At 38.2% G+C, this 20,348-nt stretch overlaps 1 protein-coding gene across 1 annotated transcript; it reads left to right on the top strand.

The window, feature by feature from the left end:
* The first annotated feature begins 928 nt into the window (after nt 1–928).
* LOC122056221 (GTPase activating protein 1-like) lies at nt 929–20,140 on the top strand. Its single transcript, XM_042618056.1, has 3 exons — nt 929–1,303; nt 2,168–2,263; nt 19,689–20,140. Exons 1-3 carry the CDS (start codon nt 1,193–1,195, stop codon nt 19,977–19,979), a joined length of 498 nt encoding a protein of 165 aa, XP_042473990.1. The 5' UTR covers nt 929–1,192; the 3' UTR covers nt 19,980–20,140.
* The last annotated feature ends 208 nt before the right edge of the window (nt 20,141–20,348 follow it).

The following is a 20,348-nucleotide window of genomic DNA, read 5'->3' as shown; positions in this document are numbered from 1 at the left end:
AAAATGGGATGATAAAATCTCAATCAAATTCACTTAAATTATTTGACAGAATAAATCAATTCGACGAGTCCAATTTAATTTGACAACTCTAAACGAATATCTAGAGGTACATTCAACATTAATGTTTTCACTTCGTTATCTCCCCTTTCAAACTCTTTTTTAGAAATTAACTTGGACATTAGTGGATTTTCCCTTTCAATCCTTTCAATCGTTGTTATTGAAGACATTCATCGGAATCCTTGGGTTGCTCAGTCCACCGACAAGTACTAAGGCTCCGTTTGGTATGCATGATAGGATATGATTATATTTTCAAAAAGTTTTTAATCAAGCGTTTGGTAGAATTGATTAGGAGTAAGATTATGGGTGCTTAGGTGTAGGATTCATAATCCCTTGGCCTCAAGAGAGATTATTTATCCTACCTTTAATCCTATATTAATCAACCCAATCTTATCCTACCATGCATACCAAACGGAGCCTAAGGCCAATACCAGTAGGGATCCTCTGGTCCGCAATTTGCGGACCAGAGGATGGTCCACTGTATGAGAACTATTGATTTGAATAATTGCGGATCAGAGGATGGTCCACTGTATGAGAACTATTGATTTGAATAATTACGGACCAGAGGATGGTCTACTGTATGAGAACTATTGATTTAAATGGAGTCCACCTTTAAATTGATAGGGTCCATTCAAATTAAGAATCTACAATAATAAATCATCCCCTGATCCGTAAATTACGGATCAAAGGATCCGTCCTCGGCCAATACACGTAAGATCCCAATTTGAAAGGAAGCAATCCGATAGAACCCGACGCACATCCAATGTACCGATAATAATTTTAATTAATTAAACTTTATTTATTCTAATAATAATTTAAGTCGACGGAATTATAAGCTCTGACTTTTTGCCACTTAAATACAAGTCATTGTTCTTTGATATTCGATTGTATTCATCCTAAACGTGCACACCCTATCAGAATTCAGAACAATCACCGGTGAAATTGAGTCAACGCCGGGAGACCATTTCTCAAGCATCAAACTTTTCACAGCTACGGTTAAGGTAAATTAGGTTGTTTAGGTCGATCGGCTGTGCGATGATTGCGTAGACACAACGCCGTGGTTTGGTGGGTATTTGGCTCCGTCAATTTCTTGGCTTTCTATTTTCAATCCAAGGAAGAAGGGGCGGGGGAAGAAATGGAGCATGTGTTGGGGATTCTTCGGATTCGTGTCATTCGAGGGGTGAACCTCGCCTATCGCGACACCAGGGGCAGCGATCCCTACGTCGTCATTCGCATGGGCACGCAGGTAGTCTCCTCTTCTTGCGACGCCCTTGTTGGTTTTCTTCTTCTTAAAAATCGTAATTTGGGGAAGAAATAGAGAGGCCGTTTGATCATGTGGCGGATGAGAAATAGAGATGTGTTGCATGTCTGTGAACTCCTTATGTTTCCTTTTTGGACAATGACACGATAATTTATCTTATGATGGTATTTTCTGAATTGTATATCGAATGGAACCTTGTCCATAACTTATTACGATCTTAAACATATGATTAACCTGTTAAGGGTCCTTTTACCCTTTCTTAGTGATGTTGGACGAGGATAATTTCAATAGGTTAAGAATCTTTTCAGAGCACAATACCTTTCGTTTCAATATTGTAGTTCTTCAGGTTTCATTACAAGTTTTTACATGCATTTAAGAACTATAGTTCCAAGTTAATATATTACAATGGTATGCCAATATTTTCCTCTGTCTAAATGATTTACAATTAATTTGTTTAGGATGAAAAATTCGGTGGCAACTTTCTTGTTTGTGGTCGTGAGGCTACTGATTTGCTGAAATGATATGATAGATGGTACTTCTAAGTGGATAGTTAGATGAAAGGTATCTGGTGCTGGATAGTCATATCATGCCTTAAGTTTAACAAGTTGATTTCGTTGTACATCTTCTAGCGCATAGTAATCTTCTGGTGATATTGAAAACACCTATTCAATGGTTTGATTATGGTGCCTAACTAGAGTCTGCAGATATAGATTTCATCAATTATCAGCATTCATGTTCTGGATTGTGACACCTTTCGAGACCGCTCCATTTTAATATTACATTGATGGCAGAGTTTGCTATTTTGTTTTGTTTTATCCTTTTATCCTTTGTATTTCTCTGACGAGGTAGAAAGTGAAGACTGGTGTTAAAAGAAGGAATGTCAATCCCGAGTGGAATGAAGAGCTAAGCCTTTCTATTATGGATCCTACTCAACCGTTAAAACTTGTAAGTCTCTTCCTCCTTAATCAAATGCTACAAATAATCCTATCATAACTAGATTTAACTTGTTACCTTTTGTAAACTAGGAAAAGTAGAAAACCTACTCTTTTTTTGGTAGATCTGACAAGCTTGACCTGCATACGTCAAGTAATAGATTCTTATACAATGGCCAATTGACTTAGCTGGATAGTTGGAATATGTTTATCATCAATGATTTCAAATCTTAGATAAGTAATGTCCATCACTATTCTGTACATTGAATATCCATGAACAAGTTAAATTCTATTGATGCCCATTAGGATATCTCTATTCTGTGAATTGAATATCCTTGAACAAGTTAAATTCTACTGATACCCAAGAAGGCTAAATAGGACTTCTTGTCCCCAAGAAAGAGTAGAGTGACTAATGTTTAAGATTCTTGCGATTCATTATATTTACTAGCATTTTTTGTATTATTATCTCCTGGTAAGTTTTCTTGTACTTTGTCATACTTGTTTACAATTTTTTTCTTTTAATCATCTCTCCGATCAATTTTCATTATTACATCATTGTAGTGCCTGATGAGGTTAAGTTTCCCACACTGCATTTCTTTGACTGACATACCAGATGCATGTATTAGATGGCATATATCCGCGAATGACTATAAAGATTACTTTCTTTACCATTAAGTCGTAGAAGTTAATCACATCCTGAAATGCTTCAGAAGGAAGATAGCTTTGTTCTTAATATCCTCAGGAACCCATTCTCAGTATTCCTCAGGTTTCTAGCTGATTTATTGAATGTATCTACTACCTTTAAATCAACATAGTTATTATCACTTATTAAAGGGCTCCATTTAGATAGACGCGGAAGGTGGAGGCTTGGCTTTAAATGCAGGCATTAGGCCTTTCTCGCCTCTTGGGTTGGGTCGAACATGATCAGGAGTTATGACCCTTGAAGAGGATTGAAGTTAAGGTGTGCAAGTTTAAGCAACCAATTCTGCAGAGGGGTTTGAGAGAGCTTCTCAAAGCAGTTAACTTACTATACTTACGCTGGGCGACATCTGAGTAGGACCAATTTTTCTTCCTCCTATTTGTATCAGAATCTAAGGGCCAAACTAGGACACTTACACACCTTAGTTACCGTAGATTCACTGGGGGCATAAAAAGGATAAGGAAAAGGTAAGGCTGAAGTGTGATTCTGAGATTTATGGATCATTCTGCCAAGGAAAGTAGGGAACCGAATGTTCTCGTAGGCAATTGAGTAAAGGGTTTGTTGAGAATACAATCAAAGTTAAACATTAGAAAGACATGAAAACTATCATAAGTTTAAAAGGATGAAGATATTTTCATTGGTATTGAGGCCTTTTGGATAAAATTCAAAAACAAAATTATGAGGACTTAGGCCCAAGGTGGATAATATTATACCATTAGGGAGATATGTGAATTATTTTGGTTCCAACAAATGGTATCAGAATCATGGTCCAGACTGGATGCCATATGGGGTAGCCTTGAACGAAGTTAAGGGGAGGCGTAGAGCAGGTCAAGAGTGATCGGATGCTTACGGGGAGGCCTGAAACAGGTCAAGAGTGACCTGATACTGGTGGGGAGTGTTGAAGCAATCTAGGTGTCATAGGTTTTGATATTTGGGCAAAGGTTTAAGTTAGATTTATTGTTGTATGATATACATTGTGAGTGTGCAGGATACAGGTATAATAAAGAAAGTCCAAGTGTAATCTTGGCAGAGGAGAAAAGTCCAAGGATGAGTTTTGGCAGTGTAAGTCCAAGTTTGTAGTCTTGGCAACGTAAGTCCAAGTGTGACTTGGCAATGAATGAAGTCCCGGAGGTGAGGAGCCTCTTGGCAAATGATGACCCGACAATAAGGACAAGGCCGAAAGAAGCTCCAGAAGGCAAGATGTGAAGGATGGGGAGACATCCGAGGGACACGAGGCTGATGAAGGAAGCTAGAAGGCTAGGTCTAGGTTGGTCGGGCGAGGACGAGTGCTGAGTGATTGTACTCGGGGCAAAATCCTATGGTTTTAGGATTTACTGTAGCAACACTGTACCAGTCGACTGGTTACTGTAGCAATCGACTGGTACACTGTGCCAGTCGACTGGTAGTCGACCGTTGGGTAACGGTTGGCTTCACTTAAAGGACCAGTCGACTGGTGCATACACCACTCGACTGGTAGCGGGAAAACAGTTTAGTGTTTTCCTCTCGAGCTCTATTTAATAGAGCTCGGGGTGCTTGGGCATGATTAACGAAATAGAGGTGGTTAACCCCTATTAGTAGTCTTCCAAAGCCTCTATGCTCTTCTTGTAATCTAATAGTGTTTGGATCAAGGTTATGGTGAGGTTTCTCCACCGAGAAGGAGGTTTGAGGTAGCCTGAGGTTTCCGAGGAGTCATCCACCGATGGATTTGGATCGTCCACCTTACGGACAGCCGTGGAGTAGGAGTAAGTAAACTCCAAACTACATTACATAAACGTGTTAGAGGTTTGATTGTCTTGGTTATTACCTCTAGATTTAGCATTCTATTTGTTAAATTTGTTTTTGTATTTCCGATGTGCACTAACATTATAGGAAGCGAACGATTTGGGTAGGACGCTATTCACCCCCCCTCTAGCGAACGTCAAGGTCCCAACAGGGAGGACCGAAGAAGGTTAAGAGTGACTGAATGTGGATACTTGTTGGAGGCTTGGGAGTAGCCGGATGCTTGTGAGGAGGCCCGAAGTAGGTGAAAATTGACCTGATGCTTGTGAGAGACTCAGAGAAAGTCAAGAGTGATCAGATGCTTGCGGGGAGGTTTTGAGCAGGTAAAGAGTTACCGAAAGTGGATACTTGCAGGTCAAGAGTGACCAGATGCTTGCGGGGCCATTAACAGGTCAAGAGTAATTGGATGCTTGTGGGTAGGTTTGGAGTAGGTCAAAAGTGATCGGATACTTGTGGGGAGGCCCGAAGCAGGTGAAAATTGACCTGATGATTGTGAGAGACTCGGAGCAAGTCAAGAGTGATTGAATGCTTGCAGGGAGACTTAGAGTAGGTAAAGAGTGACCAAAAGTGGATACTTGCAGGTCAAGAGTGACCGGATGCTTGCGGGACCATTAACAGGTCAAGAGTAATTGGATGTTTGTGAGTAGGCTTGGAGTAGGTCAAGAGCGATCGGATACTTACGGGGAAGCTCATAGCATGTCAAGATGATTGGATGCTTACAGGTAGGCCTGCAGTGAATAATAATATACCATTGTGGAGATATGTGAATTCCTTTAGTCCCAACAGAGTTTTCTTCCACTTTTTACAAAATCCCCTAAGCATTTAAATTTTGATGGCAACAAATGCTCCTGCGGATGTTTCTATGTGCCCACTTCCATCAACCTTTATAAATAACCACATATTAGTAAAGGATGGTCATAGTAAAATCCATATAGAGTCAATATTTTCAAATAGCAGTTGGAATTATTTTCCTCATGTTATGACAAATACAACCTGCCAAGCACCATTCAAGAAATACCCTTTTCAATATTAGTTGCACTTTTTATATATATATATAACGAAGAACCTGACTGCTTGCTTCTATTGTTTGTGTTTGGAAGAGGGATGGATGTTTTCTTCTTCACCGATTATTATTGTTAGGACAAGTACGAGCTAGAGAGGGTGGATAGCTTGTTTCTCTTCTTTTAACTTGATTTACAGCGGAAACTTGAAGCGAAGACTCCATAATGCTAACTCCTTCGATTTTACTAGATGTCTACCTCCTTGAGGTGACTAATCCAAGGGTCAATTTCTCAAACTCACAGCTCCACTATGAATGACTCATTCTCAGAAACTTTCTGGATGTAGAGAAGCCTCGCACAAGCTCAAGCACTAGAATACAACAAGAAATGCAAAACACAAAAGTAAATACAATCGAAAACGATTTTACAATGAATAACCTTGCTTGCTTGATCTCTTGTTGCTAGGAAATGTCTCTTGGTAGCTGGAAATGCAATAGCACTTTTCTCCCTAACTCACAAGAACTAGCGTTAGCTTTATGTGCTTCATACCATCGCAAAAACCCCTTTTCTAGGGCTGACTTACTCTTCTTAATCAATTGGCCTTACCTACAATCGATTGCCACGATAGATCAATTTCTCAAAACCGGTAGAAGGACTCTTTTTTGCATGTCTAATCGATTGGTGAGTCATACCAATCGATTACCGACTTCTAATCGATTTAGTCCGAAGCTTTTGTTCGTGAGAAAAAAAACTACCTAATTGATTGCCATATCAATTCTCGCACATTCTCTCGTGAAAAAGGCCCCAATCGACATAATTGATTGGTGAATCCTTAATCAATTGCCTCAATCAATTCAGAACCTTTCTTTCGTGAGAGACACATTGCCCAATTGATTACCTTAATCGATTGACATTGACGGAATCAATTACCCAATTGATTCTAGCACCTTCTATGCTCTCACGAAAATGCTCTTGATCGATTATCCTAATTGATTTCTTTGGGCCAATCGATTGCCCTAATCAATTGCCCAACCTTAACATTCGAAATTCGAGTTTAGGGTTCCTTTGCTCAACATCTGGTCATCTGTGACCTATTGAGACTTCTCATTGGCTAACATGCAATCAACCTTGACCTGACAGGATTTCTTCACTAAGTGTCCGGTCCTCCTTGACCTACTTGGATTTTCCTCTAGTTAGGACTAGTCACTCGGTAGACTAGTCACTCTTGCCTAACTTCTAGCTAGGACTTCTCTTATATAAACTCTAGTTAGGACTAGTCACTCGGTATACTTCTTACCCTTGCCTAACCTCCCGTAAGGACTTCCCATTGACTAACTTCCAAAGACTTTGCACTTATCTAATCTCAATTAGGACTAGTCACTCGGTAGACTTCTCATCTTAATGTAATCTCTAGTTAGAACTTCTTGTTGCATAATCTATACTTAGGACTTTATGTTGTCTAACCTCGAGTTAAAGTTTTTTCTTGCTTGATCTTAGTTAGGACTTTCCCTTACCTAACCTCAGTTAGGACTTTCCATTGCCTAACCTTTAGTTAGGGTTTTCCCTTGCTTAATCTCGGTTAAGACTTTCCCTTACCTAATCTTAGTTTGGATTTTTTGTTGGCTAACCTCCAGTTAGGGCTTTCCTAGTCAAGTATTCAGTCCTCCCTTAACCCACTTGACTTCTCTCTCATATATTGTCAAATATTGAAACTCAAGCTCAGACCAATTCGAATTTAGTCAAATTGGTCAACCTTCACTCGAGGATGATTACACCAACAATTTCTCTCATTTTGATATTTGACAATTTGATTAAGTTAGACTAATCCATATTAGCCCAACTTCCTTTTTCATCTCATGTCAAAGCATAAATAAGAGTTTTCTAACTTAAATCCTACATTTTCTTCATTTGATACACTTCAAAAATCTTCTCCCAAGATGCATTACTCTTATCACAATAAAGATTCCAACCTTCCATTGTTTTTAATGCTCAACCTTGAGCATTCAATCATCAACTATCAAAATTTCTCCTTCCATACTCAAATCATGTCTTTAAGGTGGTCCTCGTTAAGCCATGCTCCATCTTCTATCATTGCACTAATAATGATTTGGAGTTCCAAAACCTTTAGAAAATCATAAAATTAAAGTTATGAGGTTAAAAAATTCAACCTTGAATTTAAATCTCCTCCTTAACTCCAAATTAGTCTCCTTTAACCATTACTTTCTCATTTTCATTAGAAAATTACCTTTAAATATTTATCAAAGTATTTCATAGGATTAGAAATAGTTAAATTGACTAAACGTGGCTTAATGGACTGAAATCAGATCATTTCAGCCAAACACAGCCTATCAATTGATTGACTTCAATTACCAATTAATTCTAGTCAGTGTTCATTGATTGACATAAGCTGCCAATCAATTACTGCACATACCAATCGATTGGCTACTGTTACCAATTAATTGGGAATTTTGATTTCCGAATTTAAATTCGGATCAAATTTTAGAAATTCATAAATAATTATATGATATTCAAAAAATCCCGAAATATCACATAGACATTACTTATGTCATATACAATCAGAGAAAAATAGTTTTCTATGAAAATATATCTAATTTTCAAAGAATGATACAAAATTGAAAACTATTAAAAACTTAAATGTTGCATTCTAACTTTGTATCTAACTAATCATACAAATAGACTTCACCAAGCTTTTCCAAAATCATTTTGAAATGATTTTCAAAAATAATTTTCAATCATGATCTATGGGCTAAATGCACATTATTTGCACATTAGCTTTCCCCATGATTGGACTTCACATAATCTATGTATTTTGATGAAATCAAAACTCAAATAGATATACTAAATCAACATTTTGAGATTTATTTATCCTCCTAACATCTTACTTGTAACTAATATATCTCAATATACATATAAGTCAACTCTATGGTTCCTATGAGATGTAACAAGTTGTTTTTTGTAAACTAAGAGATCATCCTACCTAAGATGTTAATTTATGTCATTGTTCTTAATTTCAAGAAATTAGGAATTTATGCATATAAATGAATATGAAATATATAAAATGAGCATTTTTTAAAAGAAAAATTATTATAGTTTAATGATGCATGTGTGACATGACATGTAACATTTTTCATAACAATATGAATATAAAATATGATGTCATGGTATGTGATAGGACATATAAAATATGACAATTTTGGCACAAAGAACATACCTAGATTTGCTACCTATGTTTCAATAACTAATCACTATGCAAAAAGAGACCTAAGTTACCCTCATCTCCTTAGAAAATCTCAACTTGACATTTATTTGAATTTCATCCTATTTGTGTCAATTTGATAAAAGCTTAATACTTTAAAATTTTTAATTAACACTCTTTTACTGATCAAGAGTAAAAATCAACTTCTCATTTTCAAGATGTGATAATACCTTAAAAATTTCCTAAAGTGTCAACTTCACTATGATTGGTTTAACTATCATTCTAATTAGAGTTAACACATTCTAAACTCATTTAGTGTGTAGAGAACATACTTTTAGGAACTCAAAACCTATTGGTGCTCCTTGGATGTTCTAGGTACTCACTAGGAATAACTTCTTTAGAAACTTTCCTAGGCTTCTTAGAAGCCTTATTCACACTAGTCTCGTTAAAGTAACTCTAGGGATAGCCTCTCTTATAACCTTTGATTTGACTTCTAGACCTTGGGCTAGTTCTATAGCTATATGAAACTCTATGATATGATGACACATTCTCCATGGCTCTAGATTTGTATCTCAAACCTTTCTTACCCTTAGATGGTTCTTGCCTATCTAAGCCTAGGTTTTTCTTCTCAGACCCCTTGACTTCATTTGCCATTTTTTCAAGGGTCCTTTCCAATTTCTCAAGTATTGATCTCAAAACTTGATTTTCTATCCTTAAATTCTCAAATTTAGATTTTCTATAATTATCTTTATTTCTAGGCATATATTTAATTTTTTTAGAATTGTTGCCTAAATATTTTCTACCTTCTTATCCTTGGATAATGTAGTTCTAGCATGATATGACTTGTAATTTTCTTTAAAGGTATCATACCTTCTATTTTCAGGATAACAAGTGATAAAATAATAAAATTTATTTCTAGCATGTTTGTTTTCATGGTATAAAGAAATACCATTAACTAATAGTACCTTGGATGGGGTCTTGGAATCTCCTCTTGATTTGAGCGTCCTCCTTTGTTCTTAATCAGAATTTCCTCCTTGGACATTGATTTTGATAATGATTCTTTTGATTGTAAGAGAAGCACACAATGTGCTCTTTGCCTTTACATATTGCAGGGCCGACATCTATTGACTTCTCCTTCATCTTGGGTGCTACTTTATATTGGTGCAGCAGGATCGACAAGAGGGGAGTGGTGACTTGTCTGCAAAAGAAAAACTACCCTCCTCGTACTTTCAACTCAAAAATTAGTAACAATAAAATAAAAAATAACAGAAAAGAAGGAAAATGAACTCATCAATTGACTTGGTTACAACCAGGAAGGTTGTTAATCCAAGGCGGTTGAACAGCGCACTAAAAGTCTCCTTCTCTGAAGGCGGAGAAGCCTTTTACACACTTAGAGAGCTCAAGAGCTGCTAGGAATTGATTACAGAGTTGAATGATTAATTCCTAGGTCCAAGGGCCTTTATATAGCTCCTGAAAACTCTATCTCGAGTCTTGAGGGCACCTCCAAAGGGGTTGAGGGCGCCTCCAGCTAAGACATGGATAAAACTTTATCCAGATTCGAAACAGTCAGATTGATCACGTTGAAGGCGCCTCCAAGGGCATTGAGGGCGCCTCCCAGGTTGTTAAGGGTGCCCTCAATGCCATTGAGGGCGCCTTCATCAGCTTAATGTTGGAGGCACCTCCAACGACTGTTGAGGGCGCCTTCGGCTATTTTTCTAGCTTCTTTCTTCTTCTTTTCAGCTTCCGAAGTTCCAATTACTTGGGTGATTGCAGTCAATCGAAATAGGGCTCACCCAAATCCAATTTTCAACCTTCTCCTCGAGCATGTTTCCGTCCCGGCTTCTCGTCCCTCGAACGTCGTGCACGTTCTTCTCGTCCACCGGAGTACTCTTCCGCAGCTCTTTCGTCTTTCGGACGCACCGAGCCCATCGGCTCCCTTCCCGTGCCGTCCTTCTCGCTAGTTGCGTCTTCCACTCGACTTCCTGCGCTCCTAAGGTCCTGCACATTTAGACACAGGGATCAAAACCAAACAGGATCTAACCTAACTTGGTTGATCACATCAAAATAATCACGGGGTCCAACAATCTCCTCCTTTTTGATGTGCATCAACCCAAGTTCAAGTTAGGGAAAAAACAGACAAAAAGTAATTTAAAGAAATTACTAAACTAACATTTTAAGCATAAAGTTTGCAATTACTAAGTATAGAATGAATTTATCTATCAAAATTCAGAATAAAAAAAATTTTTTAACTCCCCCTGAACTTGTACTAACTCTCCCCCTTTGATCACATCAAAAAATAGGGGGCAAATTTCCAAGTTAATGAAGTAAATAAATTGTCTAAGTTAAAATAAACTTTTAACACTATTTTTAAGTTAAAAAAATTCAAATAATTGACAAGAATTTTAAAAACATTAACCGATATTTTATGCTTTATCAGATTATCAATTAAATATTTAATTCGATAATCGGCTTCCAGGCTGTGGCGAGGCACTAGGCCTTTTTGGTTATTGGATCATCAACCACTTCTAGACAAAGCCTTTTAAGAAATTTCAATATTTAATTTCTTCTGAAAGCCTTGATTAACAGAAGTTTTACTCTAGATATGATTTTGGAACCCAATAGAGGTTCCTTCCTACTGAGTTAGTTAAAAACTTAGGGGGTATATATCATTTAAGTATTTTTCTAAGTTGACCTTGGTGATGTTTGATATATCAATTTGATTTACTATAAATTCTAACTTTTGATTTTTGAAATTTATTTAAGCTATCATTTTTCAATTTTTCAATTTCCAATTTTAACTTTTCATTTTTCGAGTTCAAATTATCTAACAGTATTTTTAAATCAGCAATTTCTTTTTCTAATTTGACTAAGTCTTTAGTAAGTACTTTGATAAAGCGAAAAGACTGTTTAGAGGTTAGCGCACGTACCTAACTTACCTCTATTTCTGATGATCCCCCTTCATCGTAGTTTTCTTCTTCTGACGATCCTCCTCCTTCATTTATGCCCATCTCTGAATTGGTTTCTTCTTCTGATTGATGGTTGGCCATTAGCGTTAGTCCCGAGAAGGCTTCGACTTCCGATTCGGAGGATGACGATTCATCCCATGTAGCCTTCAGACTCTTGCGTTTAGAGGACGTCGGTCTTCGAGACTTCTCCTTATTCCTTTTCTTTAATTTTGGGCAGTCATCCTTGATGTGACCTTCCTCGTTGCAGTTGTAACATCGGACCGTCCTTTTGTCGCGTTGATGTTTTCTCGTCTGCGGTCTAAATTTATTAGTTTTGATAAACTTATTTAACTTTTTTACCAATAGCGCCGCTTCAGTTTCATCGATTGACACTTCGAAGTCGGGATCATCCATCTCAGCTTGTAGGGCAACATTGAGGTTTGACTTCTATATTTGTTTCGGTTCTGCAATTCGAGACTCGTGAATTTCGAAAGTAGAAAATAAGTTTTCTAGCGTACTTACCTCAAAGTTCTTAGAGATGTAGTAAGCATCTACTAAGGACGTCCACTCTAGAGTTCTTGGGAAAGCGTTAAGCGCATACCGGATAGAATCTCGGTTCGTTACTGATTCTTCGAGATTGGTCAGTTGAGTTATCAACTCCTTAATTCTCTCTTGGAGTTGCGCCACCTTTTCGCCATTGTTCATCCAGAGATTTGTCAGCTGAGTCCGGAGGATGTCGCGTCTTGCTAACTTCGCTTCTGAGGTGCCTTCGTGGAGTTCCAGGAATTTTTCCCAGAGGTCTTTGGCGGAGTCGTAGCTTCCGATCCGACTTACCTCTTGGGGCGGCAGGACGCTGAGCAGATGGAATTCTGCCTTTCCGTTAGCCACGAAATCAGCTTGCTCCTTCTTCGTCCACTGGAATTCTTCCTTATCTTTTGGGACTGAAAAACCATATTTCATAGTTAATAAAATGTCAAAATCCATTTTGAATAATACCTCCATTCGGCGCTTCGATGTCGCGAAGTCTCCGTCGAATTTCGGGGGATGAATACTTGTTTCGGCCATCGTCTTGATCTTTGTTGCTTCAGACGGCGGTCAGTCCTTCTGAGGCGGTCTGACTCTGATATCACTTGTTGGTACAGCGGGACCGACAAGAGGGGAGGGGTGAATTGCTTGCAAAAGAAGAACTACCCTCCTCGTACTTTTAACTCAAAAATTAGTAATAATAAAATAAAAAAGAACAGAAAAGAAGGAAAAGGAATTCAGCAATTGACTTGGTTACAACCAAGAAGGTTGTTAATCCAAGATAGTTGAACGGCGCACTAAAAGTCTCCTTCTCTGAAGGCGGAGAAGTCTTTTACACACTTAAAGAGCTCAAGAGTTGCTAGGAATTTATTACAGAGTTGAATGATTAATTCCTAGGTCCAGGGGTCTTTATATAGTTCCTGGAAACTCTATCTCGAGTCTTGAGGGCGCCTCCAAAGGGGTTGAGGGCGCCTCCAGCCAAGGCATGGATAAAACTTTATCCAGATTCGAAACAGTCACGTTGATCACGTTGAAGGCGCCTCCAAGAGCATTGAGGGCGCCTTCAAGGTTGTTGAGGGCGCCCTCAATGTCATTGAGGGCACCCTCAATGTCATTGAGGGCGCCTTCATCAGCTTGATGTTGGAGGCGCCTCCAACGACTGTTGAGGGTGCCTCCAGCTATTTTTCCAGTTTCTTTCTTTTTCTTTTCAGCTTTCGAAGTTCCGATTACTTGGGTGATTGCGGCCAACCGAAATAGGGCTCATCCGAATCCAATTTCCATCCTTCTCCTCGAGCAGGTTTCCGTCCCGGCTTCTCGTCCCTTGAATGTCGCACACATTCTTCTCGTCCACCGGAGTACTCTTCCGCAGCTCTTTCGTCCTTCGGACGCACCGAGCCCATCGGCTCCCTTCCCGTGCCGTTCTTCTCGCTAGCTGCGTCTTCCGCTCGACTTCCTATGCTCCTAAGCTCCTGTACACTTAGACATAGGGATCAAAACTAAACAGGACCTAACCTAACTTGGTTGATCACATCAAAACAACCACGGGGTCCAACACTTTAGTGTTCTTTTTTATTAATCTTAGACATTTGCTTTTATAGTGTCCATTCTCTGTATAATCAAATCATATAATATGATTTTTATTTTTACAAATTGAAATAGTTATATCTTCATGATTTGTGCTCGTAGAGGTGGCACATTCTTCTTCATTTAATCCAAAGGTAAAGACATCCTCTTGGTCCGGTGTTAATGGTCGTCAAGTAATAAAATATCGATCCCACAGATACTGTTGATTAAGCACTAGTTAACTTCACACAATAAATTATCTAGACAATCGAAAGGTGGCTCACAAATGCTAGAAGAGAGATTTAAGAGAGGGAGAGAAGGTTGAGAGAAAGAGAGAGAAGAATTGATCTTGAGAGGGGTTGAGCTTAGGAGGATGTGAGAAATGGTTTGGGAGATGATTCTAGGATTTCGGTTTCACTATGATGCTAGTTAATGTCCCTATGCATTATTCATCTCCTTACCTCCATCCTTATGCACATGTAGGAAGTTATATTCATTACCGGCTCTTCTCCGTGAAGGTCAAGCCGGAATGCTATATTGATCCATATCCTATGCTACTAAATAGGAATTATTCCTATGAAGTCTTATAATGGGATACTCTTGTAACTAGAGTCCCTTGGTCATAAATCACAATAACACACTAACACTCAATAACATAGAAATAGAAATAACAATTATGTCAAATTTCCTACTTCCTTGTGAAAAATTGTTCTCTCTTTCAAGGCAATGCCCTAGATGTCTGGAAACGGCATACCCTTGTCACTGGGCCCCTCGGTCATACGATCTAGGGCATTTCCTCTATGGGGTGAGCAATCAATACACATCTACATGTTTACACCATTCACATATTTCATGAAACACATAGAAGACACAACATACATAAAACATGATATAAACACTTCATTTAATAAGAAAATGTTCAAATACATAGTTCATACATCACATCATAGTTATTTCCTACATTCTAAATTAAGAGAATCTATTCCATTGCAAGAAAGATACAATCAAGAGATAATAAAAATAGCATCTACAACTTAAAACATTGATTGAGAGAGAAGAGAGTGTTTATCGGTGTGTCACTGATTTTCTAGGTTGAACTTCTTGCTCCGGAGGTGAATGGATCATCGGAGATGATGAAGATGGCCTCTCTAGGGTTTCCTCTAAAGGGGAGAACCCTTTCCCAAGGAGAGGGACGAAGTCCCAAACCCAAGATGAGTAAAGAATGAGTTTTGACCCTTTTATACCTCCTCCAAACTACTCAGGAAAACCAGGATTAAAGGGCCCTGGTAAACTAAGTTTTTCACCGCTTAAATCTAGTTTTCTCATAATTCACCCTGAACTAAAGTTGTAGACCTTGAAATTATCTACAATCTGATATTTTGATCAAGCCCTGCTCCAATCAAGCCGAAAGTTATGATGGTTCAAAGTTTAGTCTGCAGTCTGGGCGAAGGTCCCGATGAAGCCACAGTTTAGAGGAACGGTCGTGCCTTTTAGCACGGCTAGACCCTACTTTGTCTTTGTTGAACCTAAAGCAAAGTTGTAGATCTTGAAGTTAGCTACATTTTGGTATAAAGAACAACCTGTAATTTCAATTGAGCGCAAAGTTATGGCCGTTAAAAAATAAGTCTATAGTCTACCCAGATTCAACACAACCTTGTTTTTACTTGGCATGACCCGTGCCACAGCCGTGTGAGGTCCACACGGCCAAGGTCTGCCTGGTCTTTGGTCCGACGGCACAACCGTGTGAATTCACACGGCCATAGTTGGCTCTAGCTCTGAAAAATCCACACGGCCGTGTGGATCCACACGGTCGAGGTCTGCTCCTTCTCTGTTTTGTTGACATGGTCGTGTGAAATCCACACGGTCGGGTCTTGCTTCGTCTCTACCTTGTGACACGGTCGTGTGCAATCAACACAACTGGTGTCTTCTCCTCTAGCATGTCGTGTGGATTCTACACGGTCGGTCCCTTTTTCTTCGTTTGTTCTCTGAGTCATCTACAAGCACCGTTTTCGCTCCAAATCGCATCATGTCAATGAAAACAAGCAAAAGATATATCTCCGAACAAAAGGAGTAGAAACATGCCATTTTAATGAAATAGGGTGCAATAAACATAGATTATGCTCTTGAAATACAAGTGGATGTGCGTCAAAACATACAGAAAAGTGCATATAATATACGTGCATCAGCCTCTCTCCCTCAATCTTGAGGTGGATGCTTCTTCAATTTACTCCTCGGATGTTGAATGTCTCTTAACCTCCGAATCCTCGTGTACTTGAAATAAAGAGTTTTCCTCTTTGTCTTTTTTGTTACATTGCATTGTGGATGAATCCTCATGGAGACCGACCAACTTACTCCATAACTCTGAATTCACCTATCTTACACAAAATTTTATTAGGTACCAAATTAACTAGAATTGGTTACCTTGTCATTTATCTTCGATTTTCGAATTTGCTCCTCGGTTCATTTCTTTTTCTTAAGAATTTTCCTTTATTATCTATTGGGGCTTTAAATTCTTTTATGAGAGCAAACAATTGTTTTATGTTCATCATGAAAAAATTCTCGACCCTTGATTTCCAAAGATCGAATCCTCCCAATTCGATAGGTGGAGGTGTCTGGATGTCATATCCGAATCTATCTCTAAGATTCATTTTCTAACTTTAGCTCCCTGGATGATTTGTCCTTGGACTTGTTGAAATTAATGCTCAAGTTTTCGACTTCTTTTCTTCCTCTAGCTCTTTGTTTTTTTCCGGTGATTAGTCCAAAGAAGAGTGATCTCACTCTGATACTACTTGTTAGGACACATATGAGCTAGAGGGGGCATGAATAGCTCGCTTCGCTTCTTCTAACTTAATTTGCAGCAGAAACTTAAAGCGAAGACTTCACAATGCTAAATCTTTCTATGTTACTTCGTATCCACCACCTTAAGGTGGTTAATACAAGGGTCCACTCCTCACACTCATTGAATAATTCATTCTCAGAAACTCTCCGAAGGCAAAGAAGCCTCGTACAAGCTTAAGCATAAGAATACATCAAGAAATGCAAAATACAATAGTAAATACAATCGAAAAGATTTTACAACGAATAACTTTGCTTATTTGATATCTTGTTGTTAGGAAATACCTCTTGGTAGTTGGAAATGTAGAAGCACTTTTCTCCCCAACTCGCAAGAACTGGTATTAGCTTTCTGTGCTTCAAACCTTTGCAAAAATCCCTTTTCTAGAACTGACTTATGCTTTCTAATCGATTGGCCTTACCCTAATCAATTGGCACGTCAGATCGATCATTTAAAACCTACACAACGACTCTTTTACACATGTTTAATCAATTGGTGAGTCATACCAATGATTACTAACTTCTAATCGATTAAGTCAATCGATTCCGAAGTTTTTATTTGCGAGAGAGAAAGCTGTCTAATCGATTACCTCAATCGATTCAGAACTTTTCTATTCGCGAGAGACACCCTAATTGATTGGCATTGCCGGAATCGATTGTCCAATCGACTCCGGCACCTTCTGTGCTCTCGTGAAAATGCTCTAAATTGATTACTTTAATCAACTGCCTTAAGCCAATCGATTGCCCTAACCAATTGCCCAACCCTAACACCCAGAATCTGAGTTTAGAGTTCCTTTGCACTAACATCTGGTTATTCATGACTTGTTGGGACTTCTCATTGCCTAACATCCTATCAACCTTGACCTGTTAGGGCTTTTTCACTAAGTGTCCGATCTTTCTTGACCTATTTGGATTTTCCCTTGCTAACCTTCCCATTGGTTTTTCCTTGCCTAACTCTTAGTTAGGACTAGTCATCCCATAGACTTCTCATCCTTGCCTAACCTTGAGTTAGGACTTCTCTTCCCTACTCTTCAGTTAGGACTAATCATTCGGTAGACTTCTCACCCTTGCTTAACCTCCAATTAGGACTTCCCGTTGCTTAACATTTCTCATGCCTAACCTCAGTTAGGACTAATCACTCGATAGACTTCTCACCTGCCTAACCTTCCATTAGGACTTCCTGTTTCCTATCCTCCAATTATAACTTTCGTTGCCTAACTTCCCGTTAGGATTTTCTCTTGCCTAACCTCAGTTAGGACATTCCCTTGCCTAATATCAGTTAGGACTTTTCCTTGCCTAACCTCAATTAGGACCAGTGTTCTAAATGACGGTTGAGGCAGTTGCCTAGGCTAGAGGCGGATCTCAACCGCACCGCCTTGTGAAAGGCGATGGTTTAGGCGGCATTAAAGTGTTTCTGCTTTGGACTTGGGTGACGCGTCTGAGAACACGCGGGACTTATTGTTGGGCCAGGCGATTGGTCTGGACTCGTTGTCGGTCCAGGTGACGGGTCCAAATTCATTGCAAGGTTCAGGCGACATGTCCAGACATGTTGCATCTGATGACGTGTCCGATGTCTAAACACCGATGCCAATCAACGAATAGAATAAATTTTTTTTTTGAACTTAGGATTTTATCGAAACTTTAGATTAATAATTTTAATCATGATTGAGATAATTTAAATATACTTAATTAAAATACAATAAAATTATTCTATTAATTTAATATATATATATTTAAAAAATATTATTATTTATTTTTTTTAAAAACACGTAGATGAAGTTTTTTATTTTTAGTTAATATATTTTATAATAATTTTTTGATATTTTATTTAAATTTTTATCCTTTAGTTAATATATTATTTAATTATGTATAAAAATAGTAAAAAAAAATTCTACCGCTTAAGTAGTAGGGGGTCACTGATTGCATCGCCATTGCCTACTGCCATTTATAACATTGGTTAGGACTTTCAGTTGTCTAACCTCCAGTTAGGACTTTCCTAGTCAAGTATTCAGTCCTTCCTTATTTTACTTGACTTCTCGTTCACATATCGTCAAATATCAAAACTTAAGCTAGGACCAAATTGATCAACCTTGACTCTAGAACGATTGCACAATTATTACGTGGTCTTTAATTTTTTTTCAACCGTCCATTTATTATTATATGTTTTGTTAATGAAATTATTTTTATAACATCAATTTTATTATTTTTTATACGAATACTATTTTTTTATTTTATTTTTCATAAATGCTTGAAAATCTACGGCCGACCCTATGTTGCTGTCGTAAACGAACTGTAATACTGGATTGAGTGATGAGTAGTACTTTCTTATACGAAGATGTCTCCTGTTCCCAACAGTTTCAGGTGTTCTTCTTTACCTTCCCCTGCATTTCACTTCTCACTTTTCGCATCCTTCAACCTCCGTTCTTTTTCTAAAATTGTTGTATCCATAACAATCGATGCAACATACTAGCATAGGATTTAAATAGTTTATATCTCAGTAGTGCTTCCTTTGGTATTCCCCTTAGACCCAAATTAATAGTGACCAACTCATCATCTAAGTTAATACTAGCATAACTCATTGTGTAAGACTAAATTGAAGGCTTCATCTAAGTTAATACTAGCATAACTCATTGTGTAAGACTAAATTGAAGGCATCCTGTCAAGATCGAAACTTTAAAGAATCAACATCAATTGCCGACATATGAAGCCCAATGGTGGCTCAACAATCACACATGTAGTCTTTCCCAAGGTTTCACCAATCCCTTGGATGAGGTTCATTCAATTCTTCTTGTGCCTTGTATATATATTAGAAACTTCACATGTTCTTTCTATTCTTCTTAAGTTTATCGTGCACTAATATAATGTAATATGGTCAGGAAGTGTACGACAAGGACAGATTTACTCGAGACGATCAAATGGGCAATGCCGAGTTCGATATCCGTCCACTGTTGGAGGTGTTCGAGATGAAACTGGAGGGCATTCCGGACGACACCATAATCTCAACCATCAAACCGAGCAGCCAAAACTGCCTGGTCGAGGAGAGCCATATCAGGTGGCAGGGTGAGAAGGTGGTGCAAGATGTGATCCTCAGGCTCAGAAACGTGGAGTGTGGTGAAATTGAACTGCAATTGACATGGATCAAAAACCTAAATAGTCGAAGCCATTAAGCTTTCTCTAGCAACTCATTGTAGATCTTCTATGTTCTTCTTCCTGTTTGAATTTAAAAAAGAGAGTTTAAACTCTGTTCCAAATTATCTTGTATAATTAAGATTGTCACTGTTCCAAAATTTTAGTTAAATTTGAACAGAGTCAGAAGATTTAGGGGATATTTTTGCCTTTTTTTTGGGATCATTTATTTAATTTCAAGGACCATCGTCGACCTCGACAAGTTGGAACATTAATTAACCTTTATTTAATTGCATCATATTATTGTTTATATTCATTATATTTACATAACTTGTCAAATACGTAATTGATTAATCTGGAGCGTTGAAGCAGCACTACAAAAAACAATAATTTTCTAAACGGTTTTTAAC

The sequence above is a fragment of the Zingiber officinale genome, chromosome 3B (genome assembly GCF_018446385.1).
Source record: "Zingiber officinale cultivar Zhangliang chromosome 3B, Zo_v1.1, whole genome shotgun sequence".
Classification (NCBI taxonomy): domain Eukaryota; kingdom Viridiplantae; phylum Streptophyta; class Magnoliopsida; order Zingiberales; family Zingiberaceae; genus Zingiber; species Zingiber officinale.
Note: the sequence above shows the minus strand (reverse complement) of the source record. Positions and strands in the feature narration are given on the sequence as shown.